This window comes from Echeneis naucrates, chromosome 12 (genome assembly GCF_900963305.1).
Source record: "Echeneis naucrates chromosome 12, fEcheNa1.1, whole genome shotgun sequence".
NCBI lineage: Eukaryota > Metazoa > Chordata > Actinopteri > Carangiformes > Echeneidae > Echeneis > Echeneis naucrates.
This window is the reverse complement of record NC_042522.1, coordinates 11569871-11584524: the sequence shown is the minus strand read 5'-3', so window position 1 is coordinate 11584524 and position 14654 is coordinate 11569871. Positions and strand designations below refer to the sequence as shown.

The 14654-nt window shown below is 41.9% G+C and overlaps 1 protein-coding gene across 1 annotated transcript; it reads left to right on the top strand.

The window, feature by feature from the left end:
• The first annotated feature begins 478 nt into the window (after nt 1-478).
• On the top strand, nt 479-12134 carry ssh1b (slingshot protein phosphatase 1b). The gene is made up of 15 exons (XM_029516433.1): nt 479-559; nt 1850-1887; nt 4939-5039; nt 6118-6182; nt 6344-6465; nt 6555-6623; nt 6998-7063; nt 8037-8231; nt 8504-8597; nt 8901-9029; nt 9219-9265; nt 9568-9714; nt 10294-10494; nt 10693-11335; nt 11508-12134. Exons 1-15 carry the CDS (start codon nt 479-481, stop codon nt 12132-12134), a joined length of 2625 nt encoding a protein of 874 aa, XP_029372293.1.
• The last annotated feature ends 2520 nt before the right edge of the window (nt 12135-14654 follow it).

Sequence of the window (14654 nt, the reverse complement as noted above, 5' to 3'; positions counted from 1 at the left end):
CGAACACAAACTCGCTGCGTTTCGTAACAACGGCAGAAAAATCTCGGTGCTCGTTTTGTATTTGGGAGTTCTTAGTCTGGTCTGTCACCTTGACAACATTGGCCCAATGACAGCGCGCACGCGAACTAGGCCAGCCAATCAGAGGCGGCCGGGGGAGCTGCGTGTCATTTCTGCCCCGCTTCAACCTGCGCCGTGTTTTGTTTGTCTGTGTGCGCATCAGCGATGAGAGCCGGCCGTCGGTGCAACCGGAGGAAACCTCTCTCCCCCTCCCGCCCATGAAGGCTCCGCCGCCGGCGGAGGACGCACGGAGCAGGACCGAAAGGGAGCACCGCACCGCCGGGACTCGGGAGTCAGGTGCCCCCCGGATGGGAGTCTGACTAGGCATTTTCTCCCCGGTGACAGAGGCACTCTCAGCGGCGTATTTTCTCAGACCCCCACCCCACCTCCTCCTCCTCCTCCCTCCCGCTGCCCACCGACCATGGCCCTGGTCACCCTGCAGCGCTCTCCCACTCCCAGTGCAGCATCCTCGGCCAGCACAACCAACAGCAGTGCGGGGGAGGTGAGTGGTCTTTGTGTGTGTGTGTGTGTGTGTGTGTGTGTGTGTGTGTGTGTGTGTGTGTGTGGAGGAGGGGGGTGCCTGGATCACCCGCATCAATCCAATCTGGGTGGTGTTTTAATATCCTGCAGGAAGGGTTAACCTTACTTCCGCCACTGCTGTGTGTCCCACAAACTTGATGTGTTGTCTCCCTGTTTTTCCAGGGGGGCGACTTGTTTGTGGCCAATGTGGCAGCGGATTTGTAAACAAAATCCTGCTGCTGGTGGGGGGGGGGGGGAGGTGGGGGGCTGCTGGGTTTAGCTGTCAGAACAAAGTACCCATTTTGCTGCTGCACAAACACTTGCCGCGCTGCTCTCAGGTTGTCCTCCCTCCTTGTTATTGGGCTTCCATTGGCTCTAATGCGGACTGAAGGTTGGGGGACTTTAAAGGGAAATGACACCAATTTTTGTGTGTGCACTCGCCCTCCCCTTCCTTCCCAAACAACCAAACAGGAAGGTCAAATGTTTCTGTTCTGAACTTGCAAAAACGGCTTATTCCTTACTGGTGTTCGCAGTGGAGAGATGTGGGATGCTGAGGTGTCACATGTTTGCAGCATGACTCAAAGCAGACTTGCATATGAGCACACATCTCCAGCCTATATTTTGCATCATCCAAGGAAAAATATGTAACAACTTTTGCCACATTTGACATCACAGTGAAATCCTAACATTAGTGTTAGTGCCCCAGTTTCTGGTTTTAGGAAAGTGGATTATGTGCTTATAAGTAGGCCCAGCTGAGTTGAGGTACAAAAATAAGCAGTGACATTTCGTCTTTGGTGATAAGTAGGTTTTTATTATCTCTTTCTTCTCACTGCACCAGTCAGCCAGCGCTGCAGGAAGACAGGGTGGATGGGTGTGATGTTAGGATGTGTGTTTTTTTTTTTTTTTTTGCTGAACTTGTGCTGTTTGAAGGTGTCCTAATGATTCATCTGAAAGCTCTAAAGGACGGTTCAGACCACAACACTGATCACAGAGGACCAGCAGGTGGCGCAGACAACCTTATTTCTATCTGACCAGTCCTGCAACACTTTTATTGATATTACTGTATTCTAAATATCAAACACTTCTTTTAAAACGTACAGAAGGAGATTGTCTGTTTAATAATCACAAGAACAATTTGAGGTTTCTGCTGGATTTCAGATAAGATTTAGATTCAGAGATTGGTTTGAAGGACAGAAAAAATTTAAATCTTTGTATGGTTTCTTCACACAACCTGTGTCAGGTGTTAAACCATCTGTCTTGTTTTCCTCTTCAGGACTTTGGAGGTGATGATGACCGGAAAAATAATCAGAGGTAAGATTAATCAATTTAAAAAGTTGTGCAGTTGGCAGTTGATGTTCTGTCTAGAGACAAATGGAGGTCAAGAAAAAATGTTTGTAAAATTGTTTGCATTGTGGAATATATTATTATTATTCTGTGTTGATGGTCAGTTTCTCTCTGATCTTGAATAAATCCATAGTAGCTTCATAGGGAGAGCCCAGCAGGTAGTGTTTCCTCAAACTGTAATATTCAATATCCAAATGTATTTGAGAGGGTAGTATGACTTAAAACTGCTGTCAAAGTGAGAGTATAATCTCTACAACAACATGGTCTATTCACTTAGTGAACAAATGAGGCTTTAAAGTCAATTTTTGTATTTATTTCATACTAATTTGCTTAATTTGGTTTAATTGTTCCTTAAATATTTAGTGAGAAGTGTTGAATTAAATAAAGTCTTATTGTTCAGGAAAGCTGGAATAAACTTCTGGTTGATTTGTTTGATTTGGGGCTATAAAAAGACCTCTTGACTGATCGTTCCTCAAAATGTTATTTCAGTTCAAATTGTGAAAAATATAGCATTCATAAACACAAAAAGGGTGGAAATCTTAGTTTTTTACCGAAATCTTAAGAAATCACCAAAAATATTTTCATAAATATTTTGTTTTATGTGTCAGACAAAACTCTAGTAGTATGTGTAAGCTTCACATCTGCAGTTTGAACAAGCTTCTCGACATGATCTATAAATAAAATTATGTTACTATGAATAAAAATGCTCAGTGTAATCAGTGATTGGTAGGCAGACGGAGGGTTAAACAATACAGATGAAAATCTTTGCAGAGCTAATAAAAGAGTGGCATCATGAAATCTAATATTTCTAAAAAATAACTGCTGCAGATGTATTTTAGATTATTTGGTCTTATTTCTGCCAAACACCGGCAGCAGACTGTAAGTGAATGTAACAGTTCTTTAACGGAAACAAGATTTTGACTGCATGCTGTTTATTGAGGACTGATGTAACATTTCTATCGCGTTGACCTTAATCATTAAAAAACTCTTTTGGCCTGTAATGAGCTATTCGTCTTGTCCTCAGTCCTTCACATTCCGTGATGTCAGCAAATTTGGTTCTTAAAAGGCTGTCGAGCGTCAGATATTTTCTCTAATGGCGATTAGTTTCTTAGTGTTGTCGAGGAGAAAATCCTGCTTGAGGTACTGCTGATTAATGGAAGAGATTTTTAAAAGATGCTTCCTCTCCTCAGTTACATAACTGAGTCAACATAAACTCTGCTCAGTCACATAGTGTTTCTTTTTTTCAACATGACGTCACAAAAGCTGTGGTATGTGTCAGTAAAGCTTTGGCACGGACGCCGTCATTGTGTTTGCCATGTGTGTGGGTCATCACAGTTGAAACAGTCATGTCATGCTTTGTCCAACTCAGTGAGTAACATGTTTCTGTGGCTCAGTGATTCATCAGCGCGGAGTCTTAATTTAGGATTCCGCATGTCAAACTTGACACTGACGCCAAGTTGCACTTCCACCGCCTCCCAGCACTTGCATGAATGATGGCATTGTGGCAAAGTGTTGCAGAGGGACCGCTGACTGCTGAAGCACGCGCTGTGAAGAGGAGCAGAAACTGAGCAGACGCAGCAGCGCAGATGAGAAAAACTCAAAGACCTGAGTTTGAAACAAAGCTGTGGGAGGAGGAGAGGAAGGAGTAGCCGAGACCAAGACCGTGATGAGAGACTTTGTAGGCTGCCCAGGCAGGCTGTAGATTTAGATGACAATAGGAAAGATGTTCGTAAGAAAGGGATTTCTGGAGGAGATAAAGTTTTTCGAAAGAGACTATCAGTAGTAAAACAGCCATCAGGATGCATCTGGTCATGAAACCGTCTCATAAAGCCATGTTAACCGTGCTGCCTCACTTTGTGGAAAACGCTGATCTGACTCGGAGGGAGATCTGTCGCATGTAAGTTTTCACAGCAGCACAAACATTGAGGCTATTTAGAGTACGTAAATGTTTAGTGGTAGTATGGGATGTCAGGTATCGGTTAATTAATTGGATATATGGGTGAGAATCATTAGGACACAGGGACACAGTTTTAAAACATTTTTATTTTTTAAAAACGTGCACGCTTCATTTTTAAGTTTTTACCCTGGTAACAATAGAAAGGATTTTTTTATTCTAATAGTTGAACCATTTGAAGTGGAGTGCCACTTTCTTCAAAGAAAGTTATTTTTGCCAGTTTCATGTTAGCTCAGCTCATCAAGCTTTGAAGTAAATTTACCCTGTTTAAAAAGGAACAATGATGGTACGTAGCAGGGGAGTCGGAACAAAAGGCCTTGTGATGGTCCCACTCAGTCATACCAGGCTTTGTGTGTCTCTGTGTGTGCGTTTTGAGAGGGGAATGAGAGTGTGGTTAAACAAAGCTGCACCCTGTCCTGTGTGACACAAGACGCTAGAGCTCTCCTCCTGCTTACCGCAAGGTCGTGACCCAAGGGGTGAAGCATCCACACACAGGCTGGATCGGAGAGTGCGATGGGAAACACGTTGGGGAAGTTATGTTGCTTAATGCATCCACTCCAGTGAAACCCACCCGATTCCCTGTCCAGTTTTCGTCCAAGTCTTTATGATTCTGTGAATATTGCACATCTGTAGAAGTACAGAATGTCCTTAAACTTCTAGTTCTAGAATAAATGTAATGACATAAGAAATCTTGTTTAAAATCCTGAGCCAAGCAGGAGAAAAACAATGGTGCCGCTGCTGTTCTTGGAGAATGATATCTGACTGTTACACATGGAAGAAGTTTCCTGATAGCTGGATTTTGAACACATGGAGGTTGGTTAGCATGTTGAACCCAGTCAAACGGGATAGTTTGAGCCTCTCAGGGTAGATGAAGGTGTGGGATATGGAAATGGCCAGTTGGCACGAGACACGTTTGCAGCAGTCTCTGATCATTTGGGAGTCCAATTTTTGACTTAGATTTTTTTTTTCTTTCTGTCAATTTGATTTTGAGAATCATTCCTCAAAATCGCTCATGTCAAGACTTCAGTAGCCTTTCATTTATTTCCCACTCCCACATTTTCCAGCCTCAGCGAGAGCTTCTTCATGGTCAAAGGAGCTGCCCTCTTCCTACAGCAGGGAGGCAGTGCACAAGGACCAAAGACCCCCACTCATCACAAACATGCAGGTAGGAACAAACACACAAGCACACAGAGACAAGAAGCTTTGTTTCTTGTTCTTTTTGAGGTCGCAAATGAGCTCCAGACAAAAGGAAAATTGTATCAGCTGAGGTGGCTTTTGCCTCTGTGGGTTTGTCTGTGTTTATTCCAAAGTGTTGCCTTGCTGGGTCCAACCTCAAATGACCTGCAGTCAGACACTACCGACACCCGCAAATGATTTAAGCAAGAAATAGTTTGCTTAAAGCTATTTCAAAGGATTGCATATACAGACTACATACAGAAGCTCATTGATATAAAATTTAATTGGGCCTTACATATCTTAATTATAAAATAATAATAATGATGACCATTTAAAAGAACTTGCATGTGTATACTGTGCCTATTTACTGCAGCTTCCAAGCTAAGAAAGTGCTGCTGTCGTCATCCAGCTCTCAGTAGCTGATAACACCTGTATTGTCCAAATTACTGCAGATTTTTGTGCTATGTCATGCAAACTTTTCTTATATCGGCTCCAACAGATTTGGCCAAGTATTGTTACACAATCACACTGCTGCTTTTTATTTGCACATCAAAGAGACATTAACTTGTGTCGTAGTGCTGCACAATCTAAAAATAAACGAAAACGCTCAGTGTAGTCCAGTACTTTTTGTCCCCGCAGAGTCTGACGTCACTCATGGATAAATACAGAACAAATCAGAAGTCAGATTCTTCATTACTCAGGTGTTACTCAACATACAGACTGCAGCGGGGCACCACAAGCAGTTTGCAATATTCAGTTCTGAACATTTAGTTTAGAAATCAGAAAATATTTTTCCTCCTACTGGAAAAGAAAAACTAACAATGAACGCATATAGCAAAAAATAATGAATGATCGGTTTGTAGCTGACCTTTGTTTTTGTTTTGTTTTTTTCTTGTTTGCACGCCCATAAGGAGCATATCGAGAGTTACAGTTATTTCCTCTATATTGTTGGATGTTAGGTACTTTTTTTTTTTTTCAGATCATTAACAGCAGTTTTAGTTACTGTTGTGCTGTTGTTTACTGTTGTCATTCTGTTGTATAATCAGTTTTATACGGTTTACTTTCAGGTGACTTACCTCAGCACCTGCAGGTCATGTTTAAGATCCTTCGGTCTGAAGATCGCATTAAACTGGTTTGTAAAATGCTAACATTTCATTGGATAGCAGGTTTCATGCATTGTTTGTGGCAGAAGTTGACTGTTTTAGTCATCCTTAATGAGGTTTAGTCTGATTGATTTCAGCTTCAGTCAGAATCATTCTCATATAATAAAAAGTTTCTCCTTTCGTTCCTCAGGCTGTCCGGTTAGAGAGCGGATGGTCGGACCGGGTGCGGTACATGGTTGTTATTTATACGAATGGACATCAAGATACAGAGGAAAATATTGTCCTGGGAATGGACTTTACAGACAAGGATGGGTAATTAATCTATCTGCTGTTTTACATTTAACACAGTTTAATCTGATTAGTAGATTTAAAAAAAAATCTGTAATCTTTCTGACCCTCAGTAAAAATTGCTCCATTGGAATGGTGCTGCCACTATGGAGTGATACCAACATACATTTAGATGGAGATGGGTAAGTTTCAGTTTTCCAAAACCTAAAATAATTCTTGTGTATTTCAGCTGTTTTAAGTTCAGCCAAGGCTGAAGCTGCAGCTTTGTACAAGTGAGAGCTGCGGATCTGGTTGTTTTCTGCCCTGTAGGATTTACTGCCCACCAGTGGCAGAGGAGGGAATTTCTTTCATTTTTCTCTCTGTGACAACAGTTCTTGCTGACCTGTTAACATTGTCTGTGTGTGTGTGTGTGCTGAAGGAATGTTCCACTGGTTGGTGGCCTGAATAGTCCCATTAGCCAGCCACGTCCAGTCTCTGTTTACATTCCCTTTCATCACTCTTCATCTCTAACTAGACTCAAACTGATCCTCCTCCTCCTTCACCTCTTCCTCACCAGGGGCTTCAGCGTGAATACAGCAGGGCGGTCACATGTCTTCAAACCTGTTTCTGTGCAGGCCATGTGGTGAGGAAATTCTTCATGTTTACCTGTGATTACCTTTGTGTGTTTGCTGTGTATGAGCAGGTGTAGGGAATGGGTGATTTTGCACACTGGAGGAATTGTGTCTTAAATGGTTTTTAGCGTACCACCTAGATTTAGAGTTTCTTCACATCCTGCCCCAACTCTTGCCACATTTCGAGGGATTATAGGTCACACATTGCACAATTTTGAATTAGATTGTTCATGGAGATCCTTTTCATGTTTGTCTGCACAGTTAGATTAGCCAAGGTTATCTGAATTATGGGTTTAAGTAGCAACTCAATAAAATTATACAGAAGTAACTGACTAGTCAACACTGAGGCTTTGCATTTATATTCCTTGTGTGAACACATTTCTTAACAAAGTAAATGTTTTGTGATTTATATTGAAATACGTACATGGCATGATGAAATCTTTTGTCATATGACTAATATTTCTGTCAGTCCTTATAAATAACAGGGATGGGCATGATCTCTCACCTCATTAATATCTTGCATCATAGAAGAGATCTCTCTGGCGCTGAGTGAATGTGATTCAGCCTATAAACAAGGGAGGAAAGTAGTTTCAGGCTAAATGTGAAGGCTCCCTGAAACGTCAGCCTCTCTCATCCACCACATTAGAATATCATCTGAAATTTTCAATTTAAATTTTTGCCCTGGTTAAATTCCAAGCAGCTCTGGGGCATTAGATTAATCTGCCACCATGTCTCTTACTTCAATGACACCCTGGTCCAGTGTAACTATTTGTGGTTTACCAGTGACATCACTGTTTCTCCAAAGCAGAAGCATCCTCCTGTGTCCGCATGCCACCTGCTGGCCACTTCTCAGAATTACCACTAAAGAAATTTGCTTTGTTCTCTCTCTTGAGGTTTCCTATTCACTCTGCTCCTTTGGAATTACATCCATTTTGTTACTGATTATTTCTGGTCATCAAGCTTTACTGCCTTCTTTTGTCACAGGTCTGCCCTGCAGGTCCTTCACAAAGCATGTGAGGTGTCACGCCGGTTCAATTACTTCCCAGGGGGCATTGCCCTCACATGGATGGCCTTCTATGAGAGCTGCATTACCTCAGAGCAGAGCTGTATTAATGAGTGGAATGCTATGACTGACCTAGAGACCACCCGGCCTGATTCACCCAACATGTTTGTCGATCAGTGAGTTCTAGCTGTGACAAAACTGGAGCAGCAATAGTAGTATGACATGTAGGAAAAGCAGGTTTTAGTGGTTTGTGCTGGAAGAGAATTGAGACACAGTTTTGGTCTTACCTGGCAAATCAGATCAACATCCTTAGCCATGGAATCAATTGTAAAAACCAATTGTTGTCCTCTTTGTGGCTGCCATTTGTTTTCTGCAGTCAAAAATGTTACACTGTCATACAAATTTGTATTCAGAAGGCACCACTAATGTATTTACTCATTATGTGCAGGCCAACTGAGCGGGAGAGAACAGAGTGTCTCATTAAAGCCAAGCTACGCAACATCATGATGTTTCAAGACCTGGAGAACATCACATCCAAGGAGGTACCAAATTAACACAACAGCAGTATTCATTTTTGGTCTCGATCTGTCTGTAATACTGTATTGTAGGCTAAAGATACATCTAGGACAATATAAATCCATTTTCTTCAGTGTTGGTGAAAGAGTAGCCTTTACACAGTTAATGCCAGAAATACTTCAGATGCATAATTCAAGATGTCATGAAAGCAAAATTCGGTTTAAAACATATTTGAATGTAAAGGTAGGTAGGTAGGTTTATATTCTAAGTGGGAAATACACATTTAGTTTAGTTATTAAAAAAAAAAAACATATGTTTTTGATCCTCAGATTCGTAACGAGCTGGAACAGCATATGAGCTGTAACCTCAAAGAGTACAAGGAGTTCATAGATAACGAAATGCTCTTGATCCTGGGTCAGATGGATAAGGCAACACTTATTTTTGATCATGTGTACTTGGTAAGAATTTTTACTTTATGCTATTTTTCTGTGGTTTTATAGCACTGTTCACTTTTCCAACACGCTGTTACTCAAACACACTGTGGCTTATTATTTCAATTTTATTTTTACAATACACTCAGTTAAGCCATTATACTAAAACCCTGGAAGTTATTCTGACTGAAATGTTTCTATGTATCACCTTCATAGGGTTCTGAGTGGAACGCCTCAAACCTGGAAGAATTACGTGATTGTGGGTGAGCTGATGCACACGTCATGTTTTCTGATGTATTATTAAACTGTGATTATTTTTTATTTTTAATTTTTTTGCTTGTTTGTTTTATACGGGATTAAATAAACGCTTTAGGTGTGCTCTTTTTTTTATTTCCCCTGTTGATTGATTTTCTTTTGGAGTTACACATGTTTTTGCAATAAGTAGAGTCGCCCACTAATAGTCATTAGATAGAATGCAGGTTTAATGCAGGCCCCTAAGCATTGAGTTCATGTTTCAGCCTCATCCATTTTTATATTCAGCCTATGCTTGTATGTTTGGTTGCAGAGTTGGTTACATCCTTAATGTTACCAGAGAGATCGACAACTTCTTCCCAGGGATGTTTTCTTATCACAACGTCCGTGTGTACGATGAAGATGCCACCGACCTGCTGGCCCACTGGAACGACACCTACAACTTTATTGTCAAAGCAAAGTGAGACCTGACGCATAAAAAAAAATCTATTTCCACTTTTTTCAATTTTTACTACGTTTTCACAAGAATTTAGACAGAAAAGTGTCAACGACAATAATTGTGCCTTTAGTTGCATTTAACAGGTTTGAGGGTTAAGGTTAGTGTTAATTGGTGGATGTTTTATTCAATATTTTTGAGTGATCGCAGTTAAACTGTCTCACATCATGTATCTGAGTTCTGGGACCATGATCACATAGGACACATTTTTCTCCTGCCCAAATGTAAGACACAGCTGTGGGTTGTGCCAGTAACACTGAAATGGTGCAGTCACTCCGGTTGCTATGCAACTGTCTAACCATGCTAACCTGAGGTAGAAAAGGATGTTTATAGAAATAAAAATGGAAGAGCTAAAGTTGAGACAGGCTCAGTGTGCAGCAATAACACAGCACAATCCTGAAAATGACCACATCCTGTTCATCTACTAATCTGCTGTATTACACAAGATGTGCCAACATGTACTGAATACTAAGCTACACTGTCTACCTCATCATCAACTGGACCCTAAATGGATTATTAATGAATTTCTTTCCTGCCCAACAGGAAGAACAATTCCAAGTGCCTGGTGCACTGTAAAATGGGGGTGAGCCGGTCTGCCTCTACAGTTATTGCCTATGCAATGAAGGAGTACGGCTGGTCTCTGGAGAAAGCCTACAACTTTGTCAAGCAGAAACGGAGTATAGCTCAGCCAAACACGGGATTCATGAGGCAGTTGGCAGAGTATGAGGGAATCCTGGACGCCAGGTAAGAAGCTCGACAATTTCAATCAGATTTGCGATTGCTGTTTTTTATTAACATTATTTTATTTTTGTTAGAGTAGCCATTTGCTTTTTAGAAAACTAGTAAATGTTATGCACATGCTGTTGGAACGCAGTTTTGAGAAGCTGCTTTGTGAAGCTTTCTGTTTTTGGTCATTTTCATTGGTGTATTGTGCCTACACAGCAAACAGCGTCACAATAAGCTATGGAGGCCTGAGACAGATGAGGAGGGATCAGATGACTTACAAGCCACTGGCCACTGCACTGGTGGCGAGGAGACTCCGGTGCTGAGGGAGGAAGAAGCCTGGGGAGGCTGTGGGGCGTCTCCCTGCAGGGGTATGGGTCTGGAGATGGAGCCCCTTGATTCTCTTAACTATAACTACTACTTCAGGCGTTTGTCAGACTCTGCACTAGACAGTGAGCCCTCCACTCCAGTGCGGGGACCCCCTCTGCTGGGAATGGAAAGAGTTTTCATTGAGATTGAAGATGTAGAGAGAGATGCACTCCTGGAGGACGAGGGATTCCCCATGGCCCACTTAGCCCTGCCTGGTGAGGGCACAGCAGCTCAGACATGTGGACGTCTTGACCCCCTGGAAGACATGAGACTGAGGCTGGAGTTCAGTACATTGGAGGAGGAGGATGAGGAAGAGGCAAAGAAAGAGGAAGCCGAGATGGCAGCCTTGGCCCAATCACCTGGAAATTCAGAAGGGAAGGGAGCTGGAGAAGAGGCTGAGAGGACAGAGGAAAGCCGGTTAGGCCTTGCCAACCTGAACACCAACAACAGCAATCGGCTAGCTGCAAAGCGCAGCTGCCCTGCAGCTTTTGATGTGAGTCATGAAAATAAAGATTTCAACAATTCCAAAGTCATGCTGTGGTTGTCTACAAGTTTTAAAATGGCTTTCATATCAACAGCATATTATACATGTAATGTAACATTTTAAATAGCCTGCATGCCACTGACCATATTCTGTATTCTGTTCCTTTCTGTCCTCCATTTAGGACAGTGCTAGCACAGGGAACCCTTTAAAAGTGAAGCCCTCCTATCAGTCCTGTAAAGAATGCCTGCGTCTGCCACAAGGTCGGCGCTGTGACCGTCCGGCAGGAGGTCGTTCCCACCGCCTTAACCCCTCCCGCCACTGCACTGTTCCCTCCATATGCATAGATCCGCCTGGGACAAACTTTGCTTCCACCCCAATTCTGCAGTCTATGCCAACTACTGCAGTCGTCCCACCTAACTTGGTCCAACCCTGTTCTCACCTCTACCGCTGCGCCACCTGTGCCCCAGATGTCCCGCTTGTTCCACTAGCCAACCACCAGAAACGGGTGTCACCCATGAGCTGTGAAGAGACACCTTCTGACCGCAGTTCAGCGGAGACAGTGGACATGGATGAATTTGGTGACACGGTGGAAGTCCAAAAATCAAGGGAGAGTACAGGGCCCACCATTGCAACTACTGCTGAAGGTTTGAAATTACAACCTGGTGGTGCAGTGGAGCTCCATCAGCAGGCTCTGGCCCCGCTGCAAATGCCAGGACTGGGTGTAGACTTTGGTCTGGAACTCATGCACCCGAGTGCAGAGCAGCTTGAGAAGCTGCCAAACTTGGCCATGGAGGGCCAGCTCCCATAAGGAGGAGGAGAGATTAGCACCGCCTCTGCCAGGTACATTATGGTGGCTGTGTGCCCTTTTTAGATGACTGTCACTGTGGTGTCATACCAGAAACAAAGCTCTGCTCTGACCTGTACTGTCATGTTCTGGCCTGAAGCTCCTCTGTAACAAAGCTGCTACAGCTCTCTGTGTATTTACAGAATCCTGACATTGTCTGCTGGCACCAAGATACAGATGAGGCTGGTTGTGTTCAACTTTCGCTGACAGCCAGTTGTCCTTCACTTTTCCCTCAGACCTGTCTGCCCCACCAATCATACAGGATCTTCACACTTCCCCACATTTCCCTCAGTGGAGATGAGCGTAATGCTGCCATTTTTCCCTCAATAGACAGGTTTGTTGTTTTCCCAAAAACAGGACAAACTGAGGTTTGTAACATCCATTTTTTGTCCCTTTCCAACTCCTGAGAGAGCGATAGTTAACACTTGGACGTTGATGGGAAAAAAAATATCTGGAGCAAAATGCCTCTTTCAGTGTACTGTATGTTTTTCAATACAACTCAACAATACTATCAGAAGGAGCTCAATGAATGTTTGCCGTTGAGCTTGTTTGATTGCATCCCTAATGCCATCATTGATGACTGAATCCTCATTTAGCTTCACTTATATTTTACCTGCTTTTGCATCAAGAGAGAGCAATTCATCTGAAAGCATAACCATTTTTAAAAAGGATGTGAGCCTTTTTAATGCCTCTTTGAAAAGCGTCGTACCTCGGACCACAAGCGTCTCAGACTGTTTTTGATCAAAGACTTTTGTCTCTGCTCAGTGTTTGGTTCCTCCTGAGCCTCCTCCACTAAAGTTAATTTAATCATGTCCTTAAAGTGCTCAGTTTAGCAACGCATGACTCTGCAGTATCACAAAACATATCTTCTATGTGCTTAGGCAGAAGACATATTAAAGTCACCTTCTCAGTTATTGAAAAAACGTCACGTATCCATTATTCAGTTTAAGTGACAACTTATGGTATCTGTAAATTAACTGAATTATTCCTAACTCTTCTTTTAATGTCTGCAAGAATGACAAAAAGAAATACCTAACCCTCCTTGGGAGACATTACAATATTCAGGCATTGAGAAACATTAACTTAAATATCACTATTAGTCGGATGATTTAGTATACATCCAAAGCCATATCACATTGCCAGGTCTAGTTTATCATCTACAATAGTATAGGAAGAAGCTCAGTGCAGTTTCCTTTGGCCAACATATTTTTCTTAACTTTGTACCCAGTCTGATGGGGGGTAGTCATTTATGTAAGGGTTGACTTTTTTGTAACATGTCGAAAAACCTCAGACTAACTTTCCCAAAGCCCACAAATACTTGCAAAGGCACACCAGTCATGTAAAGATTTAGCACTTGAGCACAACTTTGTATCCATTCACACCGTGCACAGATAGCTATATCCCATCAGAAGACATTTATACACACTAAAGTAGAAATAGAAAAATCTATAAAAGCCCATTGCTGTAAGAATGATGTTTGATCTAATAATCATTAGATAGTTATAGTTAACAGCAGATGCTGCTATAACTTTTGAACTGTTTTGTTAAAATTCAATCCAAAGTTACTGTGCCATAGGATGTTACTCTCTTCCTCTGTTTGGTTGCTGTTGTGTTCTTACTGTTTTGGCACGTTGGGTGTGCTAGAATGGGACTGAATGATGTTTGTAGGAAAAGCACGTGTTATGATTTAAAGATCTGGGTGCTTCAGAGGTAATGGAAACTGTGCAAAGAATGAATGGGAATTATTTAATCATCTTTGATAATGGATTTAATGTATTTTCTTTTTCTATCTTTTGGTTTTCTTTAAATAGCTTAGTAGGAAGTTAGACAAACAAAATTAACTTGTCGCCTGTTCCTTCTGTCTTTATCTGGATCCCAAGGAGCTGCAGGTTTGCTCCGTTAGTTAGATTTAAGTAATTAGGTTTCGCCTTTAAACTGTTCTTTCCCTTACATGGCCATTTCAGCACGATGTAACATATGCCACTGACAGCATCTGAAATAGAAATGTTGCAAACTGAACAAAAAAGCATTGCAGCTGCCATTAGGCAGTTCATCAATATTGCAATATTGTTCATAATATTGCTAAAGGCAGTGAAAGACTGATTTCTGAAAGTCTAACATTTTGCAAAATATGTTTATTTGCTTTCTTGCAAAAATACAAATGAAAAGGATGATGATGGCAGCTAGCTCTCAATTAGCTTACCATGAGGACTAGAAAAAGGATAAACTGGGATGGTTTTGTCTGAGGGCATGAAAATCCTGACTAGCACAACAAAGGCTGAGTGATTAATGCACTATAACTCATTCAAAAACCAAAGTGTAAAACAACATCTAGTGATTTTCAACACTTCAGTGAGCTGAATTGGTGCTATGAGACAGATTTTGTTTTGCCTGTGGACAAACCCAAACTTGATATTTATTTGTCTGGTAAGTTAAATGGCCGCTGGCTACAGCTTAATATTTACTATACAATCCACATAGTGA

Excerpts from the sequence above, each read along its gene's own strand:
- ssh1b (XM_029516433.1), top strand. The coding sequence starts at position 479 with ATGGCCCTGGTCACCCTGCAGCGCTCTCCCACTCCCAGTGCAGCATCC. Across the intron at positions 6,183-6,343 it reads CTGAAGATCGCATTAAACTG|GCTGTCCGGTTAGAGAGCGG; the intron begins GTTTGTAAAATG and ends TTCGTTCCTCAG. Across the intron at positions 9,030-9,218 it reads TTTTTGATCATGTGTACTTG|GGTTCTGAGTGGAACGCCTC; the intron begins GTAAGAATTTTT and ends TCACCTTCATAG.